This window comes from Chanodichthys erythropterus, chromosome 18, assembly GCF_024489055.1.
Source record: "Chanodichthys erythropterus isolate Z2021 chromosome 18, ASM2448905v1, whole genome shotgun sequence".
Lineage (NCBI taxonomy): Eukaryota > Metazoa > Chordata > Actinopteri > Cypriniformes > Xenocyprididae > Chanodichthys > Chanodichthys erythropterus.
Window position 1 is genome coordinate 26,587,819 of NC_090238.1, and position 18,658 is coordinate 26,606,476.

General features: G+C 37.6%; 1 protein-coding gene across 2 annotated transcripts in view; it reads right to left on the reverse strand.

Annotated features, from left to right (window-relative positions):
• The window catches only part of pacrg (PARK2 co-regulated), a 134,158-nt gene that overhangs the window by 39,207 nt on the left and 76,293 nt on the right, over positions 1 to 18,658 (reverse strand). For both annotated transcript variants that reach the window (XM_067368069.1, XM_067368068.1), the window contains 2 exons: positions 16,856 to 17,027; positions 13,483 to 13,632 (listed from right to left, as the gene is read on the reverse strand). In XM_067368069.1, coding sequence (XP_067224170.1) covers positions 13,483 to 13,632; positions 16,856 to 17,027 — 322 coding nt within the window. The remainder of the gene's footprint in view (positions 1 to 13,482; positions 13,633 to 16,855; positions 17,028 to 18,658) is intronic.

The following is an 18,658-nucleotide window of genomic DNA, read 5'->3' on the forward strand; positions in this document are numbered from 1 at the left end:
AGTTGTAACTGCGTCGCCGAAGAGGCCCGCAGGAGACAGCGGCGCATCCATAAGGGCAGCTTTGTCTCTGTCCCTTATGTCTGAGAGGTTCAGCCACAAGTGCCTCTCCGTGGCCACCAGGGCTGCCATAGAACGGCCCACCTCTTTGGCCGTCTCCTTAGTGGCACGGAGAGCCAGGTCTGTTGCCATACGCAGTTCCTGGATGCACTCAAATGTGGCCTCCCCGCTGGTATCAATTTCCCCCAGCAGGTCGGCTTGGTAAGCCTGCAGCAGCGCCATAGTATGGAGACACGCTGCTGCCTGACCTGCCGCCGCATATGCTTTGCCCACCAAGTTGGATGTAGTTTTAAGGGGCTTGGTGGGCAGCGTCGGTGCTTTCAGGGACGATGCCGACTCAGGCGAGAGATAGCCCGCGAGCGTCTCTTCAACCCGGGGCATCGCCGCGTAACCATGCTGTTTCAACCCCACGATGTTACTATAGAGTGAAGTCTGGGGCTGAACACTCGATGTTGTACTGGTCTATTCCAGGACCTAGACACCTCAGTGTGTAGATCCGGGAAGAACGGTAAGCACCGACGCTGGGGTAGTGAATGCGCGGGGAGAAAGCGTTCATCAAGCTTACTTTTCTGTTTTAAGTCTCCCCGCTCTGTTTCAGGCCAACTGATATTTAACTTGTCTACAGCTCTGGTCACTACCCCTAAGAGCTCCTCATATGCGGGGGAAGAGGATGACGGTCCCTCTTCCCCTGCGTCGACGCTCATCACATCAACATCCTCAGATGAAGATAGATGAAGCGCCGATGTCTCTCCCCGAGGGGAAGAAACCGCAGGGCGTGCTTCCACCACGGCAGGAGAGACATTGGGTCTGGCAGCTAAAGGGAGAGATAGGGCGGAGCCCGTCTCAACCCCCGCTGCCAGATCCATCTGTGAACCCCACGAATGGAGTCTCCGCTCCGCCTCAGCAGCAGCGGGACCCGATCCGCGGGGAACACCGACCGAGGCACCCTCTCTCTTGTCAAAGAGTGCCCGGCGAGATCTCAACACTCTAAGGGTGAGCTTCTCACAGTGCACGCAGACAGCTCCCTCGAGAGCTGCCTGCGCGTGCTCAACCCCCAGGCAAACTACACACATATCGTGAGTGTCCCCGTCAGGAATAAATCGAGTGCAGGGAGACGCACACTTCCTGAACTGTTTGCCTTCCGCCATTATTTATATATATTGTGTCTTTTTTTTTTTTTTTGTATATATACAGTGTTGTGGAACTCTTGTCCTCAGACAAAGAGAAGACAAACAAACACTAAATAAGACGCACAGACAGCGGTAACAATATACACAAGTGTTGCTGAAACTCTTGTCCTCAGACAAAGAGTGAAATCAGGGATGATAATAAGACAGACAAACACTAAATAAGACACACGGGATAACATGGAGCGCTTGCTGAAGATAGCAGAAGCTAGTGTTCTCTGCAGCCGGGCATGCTTTATAGTTTCCTGGTCCGTGACGTCACCCGTCTCTGACGTCTCGTTACACGATTGGTTGGATACAGGAGTGCTTCAATGACGATATCACGCAGAAGGTTCCCAATGCGTTTCACGCAGCGTCGATAGTTCCCACGAAAGGGAACATATATTCTCAGGTTATGTAATCCATATAGGTGCATCCACTACTGCGGAGATGACAAGTCAGCATTGTCAACATTATCACTGCAGTTAAAAATACAGAAAATGCTAGTTTATCAATTAATTATTAAAATGTTAAAGCAGTCCCCAACACATTCATAATCATTAATACTGTTGGAGTGCTGTGGCAAACTTTATGTGTGCGCTTGAAATAAATAAATAAATAGGTTTTAAAACAGAGATATGTATTGTTAAAAGTGATATACAGAAAACAGAGTGATGTCATAAGAGATGTACTGTACGTACTCTCACCGTTACCATTTTTTCAAGGAATATTTGAAAACATACAGTTCCTTCTGGCACTCTAAAGCAAAAGATATGCATAAGCATCTTAAAGCAAATGATAGTAACATTTTAACCTAAGACTTTTGCACAGTACTAAATACACCAGGTTTAAACAGTGATCTGTCTTGGCTGTCCATTTGCTATGGGATTTTAATAGCAGGTGTGAACAGGGCTTCTCTTCTCCAGTCACTTTTAGAGAGTCAAGCTCAGCTCTCAGTGAGAGTGTTTTGCTTTCAGCAGGACTGGCGAGAGATCGGTAGTCTATTAAACCAAATTTTGCTCAACTCAGAAACAGAAACCACAGCATGAAGAAGTCAATCCAGCCGATTAACAGAGTCCCTGCTGCAGAGTACAGCTAGACGGAAAACTCACAAATCTAATCTAGAGACCTCAGCCCTGTGGATGAGATGCTATTTGCATTGAAATAGAAACATCTTCAGCTGCCTGGTGTCAGGGGTGTGTGTGTATACGTCTGAATGTGTGTGTCTGGGTCTCAGGTGGTAGGAAGCATTCGACTGGAGGGCTAAAACTGAATTAAGGATACACACAGGTGCTGTAGAGTGGAAATGGAGTCTGGATAGTAGCAGCACAGATTTAAGAGTTTTGTCACACAAGCCACAGCGTGCGTGTGTGTGTGTGTGTGTGTAGGTGTGTGTGTGTGTGGTTTGTGTGATTGTGTACGTATGATAGCATAGGCACAGATGGAGTTGTCAGTGATGACCGATGAGTTCACTAGCTAAGCACAAGTACAGCAGTCATCTATCATGAAGTATATGTTTTTGTCTGGTTGTGTGTGTTTCTCTAGTGTGCTCATGCATATGCTGCGTCATGAGACTTAACATAACTCTTTAGTAAAGACACTATAGGGATTTACCCTACACCCTAAACACTGCACATTAACTACTGCACCATCCACAAAGGGAATACTCATGTAAGTAAATCATGTGACAATGGCATTTGATGATTTATATGGGGTTTTGTTTGTTTGAAAAAAAATATATATGTGTTCATGAAAACATGACAGACATGATTTAAACTCAAAAGATGTCTATTTCAATAAAATTTCAATTAAATTTGTTTTATTCATGAAATAAATGATCTTGGTTTCCACAAAAAAAAAAAAAAAAAAAAAAAAAAAAAATTTATATTAATAATAAAATTAAATGTTTCTTAAGCAGCAAATCAGAATATTAGAATGATTTCTGAAGGATCATATGACATTGAAGACTGGAGTAATGACAGCTGAAAATTCAGCATTGTCATCACAAGAATAAATTACATTTTACAGTTACTTTATATTGTATTAATATTTTACAATAGTACTGTTTTGTGTGTGTGTGTGTGTGTGTGTGTGTGTGTGTGTGTGTGTGTGTGTGTGTGTGTGTGTGTGTGTGTGTGTGTGTGTGTGTGTGTGTGTGTGTGTGTGTGTGTGTGTGTATCTTTGGATCAAATAAATGGAGTCGAGCAGAATAATAAAAACCTTACCGACCCACAACTTTTGCATGGTAGTGTAAATTCAAAGAGTTTATATGCATACAGGCATATTGAGTCAGTTCAGGTGTGGAACATTTGCCCTCTAGAACAGATGGTTTTAGTTCTGACCACATACTGTATGGAGGCAGGTCTGGTCAGGCGTCTGTTCTCTCTCTCTCTCTCTCTCTCTCTCTCTCTTTCTCAGTAAGAGTGTGATGGTGTGATTAGCTGTTCTGGGTCACAAAAGAACTCATTGTTTTACTGTGTCTGCATCAGTGAGTATAACCTGCTGCCACCCTACCTCTCCCTTACTCATGGAAAGATTTCAAACAGTTGTTTTTGTATTATCATGGGAATTTTGTATCGATATAGTATGTGTGTGGGTCAGTCACTGATATATATGGGTCACTGACGAATAAGGTTTTTAAAAGTGTAAAAAATATAATTAATTTTGAAGTTTTATTAGGTGTTAACAATGAGATTATGTGGTTTTTATAATCAATTAACACTGTTTTTGTCATTTTTTACAAGATGGACAAAATTTGTCACCAAAAAAGTCAATTTTGGTTATACCGAATGACGATATTTTCAAACAATGCTAACAGGTTGATATATAACTTGCGAGCTAGTTAGATTGCTAGCTAGCTAGCAAAAGGACAATCAAACATTTTATATTTAGTACAAGTTTTTAAAATATTACAACATTTTCCATGTTTTATAGCAGTTGTACCGAATTACCTGATATTTCGGGACATGCGTATGAGCAACTGAAAACATGAATTTTTCAAATAGTTAAGAAAGAGTTAGTTACTTCATGACCATATGGTCTTTTGCAGGTGTCTGAATGATGTCACATCCTGTCACATGATACTGAACGCATGACTTGATACAAAATGGTCCCTTTATATTGGTTACTCCGAATGACATCAATGAAATTCACTTTTCCGGATATTCTTTCTCTTAACAAAGCAATGACTTCTACACATAATTTTAATACCATTTTGCATGTTGATATATGATGTAATAAAATCATGCCAGAATAAAAAATATATACATTTATTACATTTTAAGATATTTTAATCACAAATGAAATGGCTGTATTGGCCTTTGGAAGGTTAAACCAAAAGACCTTTTGACACTTCAAAATCTTTAAAATAACTTTATATGTAGCAAAATATAATTAAAACCTTTTGGATTCAATAAATGAGATCTAGTTGTACTACCTTGCATACTTTGGATGTCATATAATTGTTTTTTATTATTATTAAGGCCTTTGGACAAAAAAATGACCCGTCACGTCATTGTCCTATATATAAATGACTGGATTGCTCATGACATCATAAAAAGTGAAGCCAACACACTGCCATATTAGTATTCCCTCACATTATTTTGAATTGATAGAAAATCATCTGAAAATTAATGAGAACATTGCCTAATAAGTCAGCGTTTTAATATCTGAAGTCTCCCTGTACATTCTCTCTCTCTCTTTATTTCAAAAAGAAAAAAAGAAGAAAATCCCAAGATTACAGAGATAAATAAGGCTTTAAATAATAGTAGTGCATGGCCTCTGTGGGCCTCGATATGTGCCATTATGAACTAAGTCTTTGTACTGTTCTAGGATGTGGACTTTATCTTGCAAATTAATCAGCCCTGTTTCCACACTAGATTTCTCACAGCCTCCGCTCCATACTGAAAATCAATGGACATGCAGATAGTCTACAGTTAAAATACTTGCTGTTCATTTCACTCTAATTCATGAAAGCACTAGCTATTTCCCCACATATGTTTAAGTCTGAATGGGAGCAACATCAGAAGTATGTGGTCATGCATAGGCACAGCTTAGATGGAACGCAAGATGTAGATATGAGTAAAATGGGAAAAAAAAAGAAAGAAAAGCTTTTTGAATTATCTGTGAGAAGATCAGAAGATGGCATAAACAGCAGTGTTGGTCTACTGAACAAGGAAGCCCAGCTCAAGAGAAGCCTGAAAAAAGATCTGCATTAACATAGTTACAAACATTAGGGTTAAAGCACAACAGATGAAGGCAGATCACTGTTTCTACTGATTAATACACAGACAGATCACAAGTCATAAAGACTGGAGAGATCAATAGAGAGAGTGAGAGAAAGTGAATTAGGCCATCTGTCATTCCAAAGATCGCAGAATGTCTAATACAGAGTATGGTTAATGCGTACGCTCAGACTTGTAACTAATTGTCCAGATCCATACATAATTCCTGTCAGAACATCGGACAACTGAGAGCCCTAAAGTTCAACACTCAAGAACAATTGTAGAATATTGACTAGATGAATGTAACTTAGGCTAGCACAGCTAACTTAGAGAGAGCAATTAGCACTAGGCATTAACACAGTTCTAATGATGCACAGATATTAAAATTCAGGCCATTAGCTAATTCATTTCTTATTATGGCCAATATTAAAATGACATACTATTAAATTAAAAAAATTCCAGTCGATATCCAACATGATGCAATACATTTATATATATATGTATAAATCAATAATTAAAAAAAAAAACAACAACAACAAAAAAAAAAAACATTTATTAGTCACATGCCAAAAACACACACTTAAAGGAACACTCCACTTTTTTAAAAAATTGGCTCATTTTCCAACTCCCCTAGAGTTAAACAGTTGAGTTTTACTGTTTTCGAATCCATTCAGCCGATCTCCAGGTCTGGCGGTACCACTTTTAGCATAGCTTAGCATAGTTCACTGAATCTAATTAGACCGTTAGCATCACGCTCAAAAATGACCAAAGAGTTTCAATATTTTTCCTATTTAAAACTTGACTCTTCTGTAGTTACATCGTGTACTAAGACTGATGGAAAATGAAAAGTTGCAATTTTCTAGGCCGATATGGCTAGGAACTATACTCTCATTCCGGCGCAATAATCAAGGAACTTTGCTGCCGTACCATGGATGCAGCAGGTGCAATGATATTCCGCAGCGCCTGTGACACCCTGCTTGCACAGGGAGTGTGCCTTGCAACCATGGAGACATTTGTGAGAGACGCTGCGTAATATCATTGCACTGCTGCAGCCATGATACGGCAGCAAAGTTCCTTGATTATTACGCCGGAATGAGAGTATAGTTCCTAGCCATATCAGCCTAGAAAATCGACTGAATGGATTCAAAAAATGGTAAAACTCAACTGTTTAACTCTAGGAGTTGGAAAATTAGCCTATTTTCAAAAAAAGTGGAGTGTTCCTTTAAGATTACTATGACCACTAGTGTGACTTCTACTGTACCTTTGCTGTCCTATGAAAAACACTTTCTGCAAAGGCTTTCATGGACAATGGCTTACAAAAGAGAGAGAAATTATAAAAAAAAAAAAATAATAATAATTACATTCAGAGAGGCCATGCAGAGACTAAAAGGATAGTCTGAAGGAGAGAGAGAAATAAAGATAGAAATACAGGTGCACAAGGTTATGTGTGTGTATGCGAGTGATAGCCAGACGTATGGAGAGACAGGCAGGTGGGAGAATGTTTTAGGGTATTCATGAGTCTGGGCCGTTATCAGTTGACCTTTAAATTGGAGCCGCTGCTCGGCAGGAAACCCGAGGGGCCCATCTCAAATTTGACTGCCTCTGAGCCCCCAACCTGCTAAATGATAAACACTGTGGAAGCCGGCGGGCAAATCCACACCGTATGCTTCTATGGATACATACATATGCATATATAAACACACACACACACACACACACACACACACACACAATAGAATATATAAATTGTCTGTCTGTGAAAGCAGCGTCATTAAGGGCTATGAAGCATGTTGAGATGGGACGGGGGGACGCAAAGAGAGCCGTATGTACGAGGGTGGGCTTGGCAGAGCTGTTCTCTTCTCTCTGGGGGCAACAGTGGCTGAGGTGATGAATTTATCACTGCTTTAAGAGTCCTGCAGGAGGCCTGATTGGCTCAAATCCCCCATGAGAGTAAGACATGTGACATCAACAGGAAAATGACGCGCCCATCTGGAACAGGGTATGAAACTTACATTGCATTGCATTGTGTTTGTTCGAGCATGTTCTTATGAATATACTTTTACAAGAGAAGACGGTCTCGTATCAACAGTGATAAACCAAATTTATTAAGAAATCTCTCAAAAACATGGACTAGCACTAGATACAGTAGAAATGTGTTCTCAGTGTACAAGTATATCCATACACACAAGTGAGTCAATGTAATAGAAGTTAACATTTTCCAGATAATATTTCACAGATATTTATAAGTATAAATGGCTCTTAATACAGGAAATTATACACTTCCAAATTATTATGCAGTGGGATTTCAGTAAAATAAAATTCAGATTGTAGTTCAAAGAAAATATTTGTTTGTTTTATTTCTCATATCTTTTCAGATAACTGGTCTCAATATCTGACAGGTTTGTTAAATAGTTTGTCAGGTCTTCTTAGGTAAATGGAAAAAAGATCTTTCTGAAGATGAAAAGCATGACATGGTGCAATGTTATGCAAAAGGTATAAAAACTAATATTTAATATAGTATTAAATATCTAATACTAAAACTGAATGGAGATTTCTGAACTATCATAAGATTTGTGAGTGATTTAGAGCATAGCAGAAATCAGTCTGATAAAGGCTTATTAAGGAAAGTTTCTGTCAAACAAGTTAATTGTATTAAAAGGGCAGCTATAAAAAAAAAAAAAAAAAAAACTAAATGTTGAGCAGCAAACAGTTATTTGAAGCCACTAATGTCTCTGGAATCTCAAAAACTGACAGTTGTCTATAAAGTTGGATTTCAGCCACTTCCAACAGCTATACAGTGAATCTGTGTATCGAATCTGCTGTTCGGAGCGCCAAAGTCACGTGATTTCAGCCATTGGCAGTTTGACACGTGATCTGAATCATGATTCAACACACTGATTAATTTGTGCTCCGATGCTTCATGAAGCAGTGTTTTGAAATCTGCTATCACTAAATAAGTCGTTATTTTGTTTTGTTTTTCGGCGCTCCAAAAATATTCTCGTCGCTTTATAATATTAATATTGAACCACTGTACTTACATGAACCGATTTAAATATGTTTTTAGTACCTTTATGGATCTTGAGAGAGGAAGTGTCCATTGCTCCCTATGGAGGCCTCACGGAGCTATTGGATTTCAACTAAAATATCTTAATTTGTGTTCTGAAGATTAACGAAGGTATTTCGGGTGTGGAACGGCATGAGGGTAAGTAATAAATGACAGAATTTTCATTTTTGGGTGAACTAACCCATTAATAGTGACTCGCTCATTAAGACAGTGACTTACCACAACCTACTGGCGGTTTTAGTTTCATATTTCAAAACTTAGTTTTTACCATTATTGCATATTTTTCAATTGAATAATTTTTTATTTAAAACATTATTTATTTCATAAAGTTAATCATAGAGGTACAAAAAATACACTGGAAAACCCATTTAGGGGGCAAATATTGTACTTTAATGGAAAAGGTATGACTGCAGTCTAAGTAGAAGAGGGGGGTATGCAGAAGGATGGTAAACCCCTCGGGGGTATGCCTCGCTAAAAAGTTTGGGAACCACTGCTATAACCAAACTCACATCCATACATTTTCAGGACTCACAACTGCATTCTCAGAAAACCTGCACTGTGTGAACGGAACTGGACTGGACAACTAGTTGTCTGTCACATCGTGTGATGTGGGTTTTTATGTGCAGTATCGGTAAGTTACAGCGATAGAGATAAGAGCTGTGTGTCATCTGAAGGTTTCAGATCCAGTTGTGCTCTCCAACAGATATAAAAGCTGCTATCAGTTAATGAAGATTTGACGGATGAACTCGAGGCTCGATTGAACAAAAGTGTCAAAAGTGGTATTATTTTGGTCTTTGATTTTACTTTGGTCATTGTCGCTATGGTTTAAATATGGGCCTGAATCCCACTGCACAGTATTCAAGATGCTAGTGTCATTGTCTAGTGTTATCAAGATTGCCTAGGGCCATTGTTGCCCTACAGAGCCAATCACACAACAGGAGGAGGTCGCTAAGTGGAGGTTCAAAGCACTACTGGCAATGCGTGATAAGGAACACCTGAGGCTAATAGCACCTCTGCCATGGACACACACGGAGCAACATAGCCAGATCGCCACCAAGACAATCACCTGACCTTGCACCTCTGGAACTACCAGCCTATGGACACAAATAGTACTTTTGTTTCAAATAAAATGCTTAAAATTTTCTCCATCTGCCTCGGGTATATATGTTTCTGTGTGTGTGTTAGAGCTTATCAGACTTGTCGGATTTCCCATCAGGAAGATTCATAGGACCAAAAGGAGTGTATCACAGCAGGTCGGTGCAGATTAATGTGGAAAGGAGACTAACAGCAGAAAGATAATGCAGGCCAATAAAAAGACTCATAGACGCACGCAGAGCACAGGAGTGAAGCAGAGGCTAACGGCAGAACAGCTCGGGGTCGTTAAGCATCATTAGGGGGACATTTGTTCACACACATTTGTCAGAAAGCGTCCTGCTAAGCGAGGAGTGTTTTCTCCTCAAGGACTGTGTACTGGACAAAGGCAAGCAGGCAGGAAATGAAGTTACTGCCATGCATGTGTAATCTACTGCATGATGGAGCAGATCTGTACCTCGTAAGAGATGTCACCGTGTTTGATTAACAACAGGACTCATCCCAGTCGGAAAACAAGAGAAGCGTGTAAACTGCATCTGCGATTCGCATGCATTTACAGTTCCAGCATATTCAGTAGTTTCAAGTATAGCAGCACACAAACACACACTCACACAAGCGAAAATGCAGCACGGCTACAATCCGGAAAAAGTTTTTTTGTAGCTCAAGTGACCACAAAAAAATCCCTGACTCTTAATGATTTAAACAGATTGAAATAACATACACACAGAAACAGTTCATTTATGACTAACCAGGGGTTAAAGAGTTCTGCCTAGAACACATTTACCACATTTTTTTTTTTAAAAGGAATAGTCTATCCAAAAATAGTAAGGTTTGTGTAGCTCACAATGCCATAATAATTGGTTTGATTCCCAGGGAACATAAAATGATACAATGTATACTTTAAAGGGGAACCAAAATTTTCCTTGGTCTTTTGGCATATAAGAGGTTTTTGTATCATTATTACATCCTGCAAGTTCCATAATTTAAAACGTCCCCATCATTTATAAAAAAGCATTTATGTATACCAATAATATCTAGCTTTAGGGACCAAGGCATTGAGATTTTCTCGTCTTTACACAATAGCTTTAAAAAACATTCAAGGTATATATAACCATATAGCTATGGACTTTACTTGTTGGTCAGTTCTACCATTATCTCTTCAAGCCTGTATCTCTACAATTAAAACGGATGTTGATACAGTATATGGCAATGTGGATATATTTGCACCAGCTCTGCAATTCACCGGCATCGTGTCTATAGATGAGATAATTAAAATTACACTGTTATGATAGTTTGATTATAGTATAATTTGAGACTACAGACTATATAGATCTGATAATGTGAGACTATACAGCATACACACAGTGTAGAATAGTTCTTTGGGCATTATTCTGATCATTGTGTAAGCATTGAACAGAGGCTCTCATCCTTTTTGATTTTCCTGGCAAAAACATGTCCTTCACACAAAAACTAGTCTAGAGGCGTTCATAGACAACCTAGGAAATTAAGAAAGGTCTCATTTTTAAGTTTCATTACAAGCTGTTCACACATTGGCAAGACAAAAAGTGAGTAATACAATTCTTGCACATAGCTTCTTTAAGAAACATTTCTTCTTATTATGTTTCAGGCTTCATTGATGAATAGAAAGTTCAAAAGAAAAGCATTTATTTGAAATAGAATTTGTTTGTAAGAATATCAAAGTTCTTACTGTCAGTTTTGATCAATTTAATGCATCCCAGCTGAATAAATATAAATGTATCAAAAAAATTAAATAAATAAATGTATTTAAAAAGGAAGAAAACTTACTGCCCCCAAACTTTTAAACAGTATATTAAATATTTAACAGCGCTATAATCACTTTACTTGTTGGCAGTGAACAAAATATACAAACGATCCAAATTACCCTCTTTGCTTGTGTAATTGCTGAATTCATACAAAAGTGCTGGACAAATGTGACAAATGTGGAAAAAAAAAAAGTTTTGAAAAGCACAGAAAGCAGGACAACACATACGGACACACAACACCACAGTGCCAACAGCTGCATCCTGGGGAACAAAAGACCACTATGTAGACACAATTTCCCTTGGCCACACTGCCACAAGGCATGAAAATACACACACACATACACATTCTCACATAGTGGCCCATGACATACTGTAAGAGTGATCCGGTTCAGCACATTCGGGATATTCACAACCACCAACTACCCCCAGAGGAATCCAAAGTAGAAAGGCAGATTTGGTTTAGCTCAACGTCAGTTATCTACAAGTCTCCAAACATCTCTCCTTCTCTCTCTCTTTACTATGCAGACTAAAATAGCAGCTGCTCATTTCTCAAGCTGACAAGATGCACAATAATGTCTGATAGGCAAAGAAAACTGATATTTGGATCTAACCAGTCCTGATCTAGGCTTGTAAACTAGGCATTAAACACTTAAGAGTCTTTACCTACTGGTAATTCACAGAGGAGATTAGCATGGGGCCTGGAGCTAATGAGAGAAGCTTTTTTCTGTTCCTCCAGTGCTCCTTCCTTTGCTCAAACAAAACATTAGCAGATAATGTAACGGAATTAAGAAGACAAAAGATTCAAATTGGATATTGATCAGAGGAGTGAGGTGGCAGCATTTCGGCTGGTTAAGCCTGTGATGAGGTGATTGATCCACAATGCTTGTCCTCACGTCTGAAGATGTCTGGCAGGCCTATAGTCTGCCTGACAAAGGCGGTGAATGGAACCATGAACTGGTCTGAAACCAGGACACAATGAATACAGAACGCTCAGGTCAGTCCGCAGAACCATGATTGAAAGAACGGCAGACATCAGATGACAAAGAGACACAAATAAAACTACACAATCAATGCAAATACCTTGCAAAGACTTGTATTGGCATGTAGAAAGTCGGCATAAGCATTCAGTAATGATGTAGAATGTTCAATAAGAGTGACCCAGAGCAGTGCTGATCTCTAGCAAGACAAGGGCCTCAGAGATCAATGTAAAATCAATGTTAAGGATCAGTGTTTTTCTATATGGCCAAAAAACAGTTAAACATGTAAAACCAAAGCAGCGGAAAAAAAAGTATAGAATGTAGTCAATAATATACATAATTTGCAATGGACATGAGATTGGATGAGTCATGTTCAAAACTGCCAATACACATACCTGTAACCGCACAGCTGAAATCTATACCACACAATCTATATCACTGTGCATTCAAGTCATGTTGGAATTATCTTAGTTTTGACTTTAAGACTTGTAAAAACATTTACATCAAAGATCTGTTGTGAAATCATGTGAAAATAAATGATTCTCTTTTAAAAGTTTGGGGTCAGTAAGTTTTTTAAAAAAAAATATTTATTAAAAGTCACCAAGGCTGTGATTATTTGATCAAAAATACAGTAAAATCAGTAATGTTGGGAAATATATATATATATATATATATATATATATATTTATATATATATATATATATATATATATATATATATATATATATATATATATATATATATATATTACGTTTTCTATTTGAATGCTTTAAATGTAATTAGTTACTTTAATGGTAAAGCTGTATTTTCAGCAGTCTTCATAATGGCACAACTTAATGTGAAATATTTGTGATATTTGACCTTTTTTCTGGGTTATATAATTAAAAGGAAATTCAAAAGAGCAGCATTTATTTAAAATTTAAATCTTTTGGAACTTTATGTATGTCTTCACTCTCACTTTTGATCAACATCAGTGCAATCTTGCTAAATAAAAGTATTCATTTCTTTAAAAAAAAAAAAAAAAACTTACAGACCCCAAACTAGAATGGTGTATATATTTTATTTATATGTTTTTTTTAACAAAAAGACATTGTTTTAGATGTGTATGAATTGCTTACTGTTCATGTTCTTGAAGATGTTTAGGATGGGGAGGATCTGTCTGTAGTACGGGACCAGCGCCTCACCCACCATATCTGCTGATACAACCAGGTGCTGCAGAACCTTCAGCGTGGTGCAGATGACCTGCCTGTTCCTCGTGTTGAGGGCGTCTGTAGACAAACACAGACAGATGTAGAGACAGAGAGAGAAAAGTCCAAAAACACTTTGAGGTCATAAATATTTTGACAATGTGTGAAAAATGTTGCTATTTGTTATAACCCTTACTGAGGTGTTATATTTGCACTTTTTTTTTTTCAAACTATGTCCAATACCTAAAAAATGCTTCCTTCACAGGATCCATATAGAAGATATCAATTCAGTTCTTCTAAAAAGCCTTTAATTGCATCTTGCATGATATCCCACAATCCTGTGGTTCAGTGGTTAGTGGAAAGAATGACAAAGTATTGAATTTAAAGTGGTCATGAATTGAGAAATCAAATTTTCCTTGATCTTTTGACATATTCGCTTCATTTTACTGCTGATTTGTTTTTTAAAAAGACACAGTTAGACACAGGCCTTTTAGAGAGACTGAAAATAAACATTAATGCAGTGCCAACTATATTGGATCCGACAGTAATGTCGCAACACACAAGTGTAAGTAACAGTGTTTTTACCATGTCTCACTATTGCTTTGTCTGTTACAGATCACTTGATATTTACTGAGTATTCACACTGTAGCACTGCAGTCAAACTGTGAATAGTTGTGGTTTGCTATTCTTTCTGATTAATGCATTGGATTATAGGATACCGAAAAAAAGCATGTATTGTTTTGATTTAGCCCATTCACTGAAATCTGGAATAAAAGCTTCAGTGAGCGACATCTTCTATTTTGTAATATATACACATTTTTCACGTTATCGAAAAGAATGAACTTTGAATAGCCTTTAAGAATGACAGTGCAACAAATGATGGTAGGTTCATTCATAATTCTTTTTACACTAAACATCGTAGTCATCTTTAAGTCAATTATAACTGTGGTAACTCTAAGTATTTAAACTTTATTTTTCCACAACCAAGACTTATAAAGCATAATACGTATAAATGTTTCAGACTGTTGGCAAATGTTTCAACTATACAATGAGATATTTTTCAAAAACGGAAGTTTTCAAAATATAATGGTGCGGCAGTTGAAAACTATTTTAATATGCAAAAAGTTACTCAAACAGCAGTGGGGCATTTACTTTCAAGTCTTGAATGCAACACATCCATCAAAAACAGTGTGCTTCAAAGACAGGGTGAAAAACAGGATAGAAAATAGCCTATTACGTCTAAATTAGGATGTTTTTAGATGTAAAAACCTTGATAACATTATAAGTGGACCACAGAGAACATTATAAAATAAAAGAAAAATGCAGTTAATAACCCCTTTAATTCATAATTATACTTTTTTTTCAATGTATGATTTGATTTCTACAGAGAAATAAGCTTTTATTAAATCTATTTTTGGTTATGTCTTGAATTAGCTTACATGAATTTGTTCTAGATCATTAGACATGATGTTATGATGTATCTCAAACCTTTCTGAACAAGGTTTTTAGGAGGTACTTTCATATATATATATATATATATATATATATATATATATATATATATATATATATATATATATATAAAAAAACTGTTAAAAGGGACACTTCACCCAAAAATGAATTCATTTACACTCCTTCACGTCATATCCTGTGGAACATAAAAGAAGATATTCTGAAAACTGAATGTCTCAGTTTTTTTTCCCCATTGAATGAAGTGGGCACCAAAACTATTCACTTACCAACATTCTTTGGAAAAAAAAAAAAAAAAACTTTGCAGAAGAAAGACATTTATTTTGAGTGGCAGCTGTGCGCTGTACTTTAACAATAATTTCCATTTATTTCCTGCTCTTCTATATCTGAACAGCACACTATGAAATTCTAATTACCAAACAAACACAGAAAACTGTTTTCCTGCCGTGTGACATTTGCACCGAAGGAGTGTTCAATAATTCATGGTGTGTGACGCGTCTGGAGGAGTGAAGATCTGTTTCTAAATCTCTCTAAATAAAGGAACCATTAATTCCTTCCTCATATTAGGCTCTAAAAATGAACGACCTCATATACCTTTTCCTTCTCTAAATACCACAGGAGCATGACATTTAGACACTTCAGTAATTGCGTTAGTTTAACTCCTGATACAAACGTATCTGCAGTCGTTCCTGCGAGAGAGGGAAGAAGTTCTTCTATCTATATATCTATCTATCTATCTATCTATCTTGTCTGTCTGTCTATCTGTCTATCTATCTTGTTCAAACTGCAATCAAGCAGGAGAAGGATTGTTTTATTTAATCATCCCACAGAAGCTCATTTATTCTTGATTCTGGGCTTTGATTGGACCAGTGCAGAACACCGACCTTCTGGTTTTCACTCTCTTCAGTGTGACCTTTGCTGTATGTGTAAGGTCAGTTTCTCTCTCTCTCTCTTTTTTGGAAATTAGCTTAATCCTTTCCTTTTTTTTTATCCATGATTTAGTGTCTCCAAAGTCACAGTCTCATGCAAAGAAAAGCTTATTTTGTTAGTGTACTGTGTTATTTTGTCTTATTTTGTTGTGCTGACAATAGGGCTAGTTGTGCTCTTAAATGCATTATATAATAATACCATTTATTAAGCAATACCATTTATGAACAGGAAGACAAGCAAAAATTAACCAAAAAAAAAACAAACAAAAAAAACAATGACAAATGCTTTAAAATTCTGTGTTACATTAGCTTGAGGGTTTTTTTTTTTTGTTTTGTTGCAAAAACATTTTTTTGTTGTTGTTTTTTAAATAAAGAATTAATAGTAAGTTACTCTATAATTTAAACAGCTTCATAACATCCCCTGGCTAACAATAAAGCATTAATGGCCAATATTGCTCTCACCATACTGGATTCTTCTTTAAATTGTCGAAACTCCAGCTGTGACGTGCATTTTCAGCATTTCATTTCATTTGCTTCTAACCACCATAAACCAGATTTATGTTAATATATATATATATATATATATATATATATATATATATATATATATATATATATATATATATATATATATATATATATATATATATATATATATATATATATATATATATGTATATATATATATATACTGTATATATATTTCTTGCTTTGGAATGCTTATATATATTCTTCCTCCAAGCTGTTTGGTATCATGTACCCTATGCAGATGAAGTGCATACTATGTAGCAGGGACAGACTGACCATAACTTTTGTGACTTACAAAAAAATAATTTGTTACTTTGGACAGAAATTAGCAGAAAGTAAGAGGTGAAGGGAGCAGAACTCATCTTAATGCCACTCACTCTTGATTGGTATGATGAGCTGTGGAATAACAGGCAGGACCTTGCTGCCACCGTGCTCCAGCATGTCATGGATGCCCTGTCGAGCGAAGAACTCATAGGGGTGAACTGTCTCGCACAGACCATCAAAGAACAGGGGGAGGTAGTGATGGTAGTCCAGTTTTTCAATCTCCACCTGTTTAAAAACACACACGCACACAGGGTATGTGTTATTCTAAGTGTGTCTGTTAACCATGGAAGGCCAAAGGGTTTGTGTGTTTTTAAATAACCCTTTTGCATCCGTCCTTATATAAGCCTCAACAAACAGTCACAAGCTTCAAGCCACATAAAGACCAGCCCCCGTTTTAGTGCCCCCAAGCATACCAGCACACATTCTGGAGGGGAGACTGGGGGGACAGCTGTTCAGGGGCTTTAGAGCACTCAAACATGTGACTTCCTGTTGGATCACACGTTCGCACCTGTTCTCCTTGGGTTATGAGCATGGAAACACACGTGAATAGACAAGCCTTGTTTCCTGTACTTGAGTATTTGACATACAGTCACACACACTGCTGTCTTTTTAAATCTTTTCTTCTTTCGGTCACAAGTCTCAGTCAATAGGTTTCATGATGTTGTGTTCACGCTTAAGCTAAATTTTAAATCAGTAATTTTTTTTTTAGTAAAATACCGGAGAACTCCTAAAATAATTATTTCTCTTTAAGTATTATATTAGAGAAGTATATATTAAAGATGCATATCTATTATATATATTTTAAACAAATTCTTAAAGGTGCTAAAGAGGATCTTTTCGTCGGCTGAGAAACCAAAGACTGTTAGTGAGTTTTTAAAATGAGCGCATGCGTAAGAACAACCCCCCTCCTTCACAGCTCATTTCAAGGGAACGCCTCCCAAAACTCGTGCACGAGTATTGGAACATGAGTGTTTACCACCGGCATTCGCTGTGTCGTGTTAGTGGATTCATTATGTCGGACTCGCCGCAGGTAACTCATAATCTGCAGTTGTTAGTCCTGTCTCCTGACATTGCATGCGGCACCTGTAGAGTGTGGAAAAATGACTGGAGCGCGCAGCCGCGCACGTCTCTCACAAGGAACGTGATGCCAGTGATTGACAAGCCAGAGGGCCAATCGTTTACGCGATTGGCTGATGTTTTTAAGGCACTACCTCATGTACAGATGATGTATATTAATATTATTCCTTTCAGTGCAACTAATAAATAGTCTTTTATCAGTTAGTAAAGACAGTTTCAAGTAATATTTCAAATATTTTTATTGGGCAAAAATATATATTAAGAACCCAACACATATATATTTTTTTCAGTGCATTTTTCCTCCTTCTTCTGTTGGTTGATTTTATAATGGGGTAGTTGGTTGAAGTGTGTGTGTGTCATATGACTCCTTTACAACTGTTCTTTGTAGTCGTAGTGTCACTGATACCTGGAGCTGTGAGCTTGAAAGTGCCCAGACCTCATCAAACCCCTCCTCAGACATGAAAGAACACACACAAACACACACACACGGACAGAGAGAGAGAGAGAGAGAGAGAGAGAGAGAGAGAGAGAGAGAGAGAGAGAGAGAGAGAGAGCATCATAAGCTTAGCAAGAGGGCTGATTGCTTAGAGCCAATTTACTGGCTAACCTTGACCTTTTCTGACTTGGTCAAGATCATCTTGGTGAGTCATACAGCAAAACTCAAGTACAAAAGCAAATATGTGCAGTTCACTGGTAGAGAAATGATACTCACACAAACACACACACACACAGAGAGAGAGAGAGAGAGAGAGAGAGGCATAGTGGGTATTCAGAACATA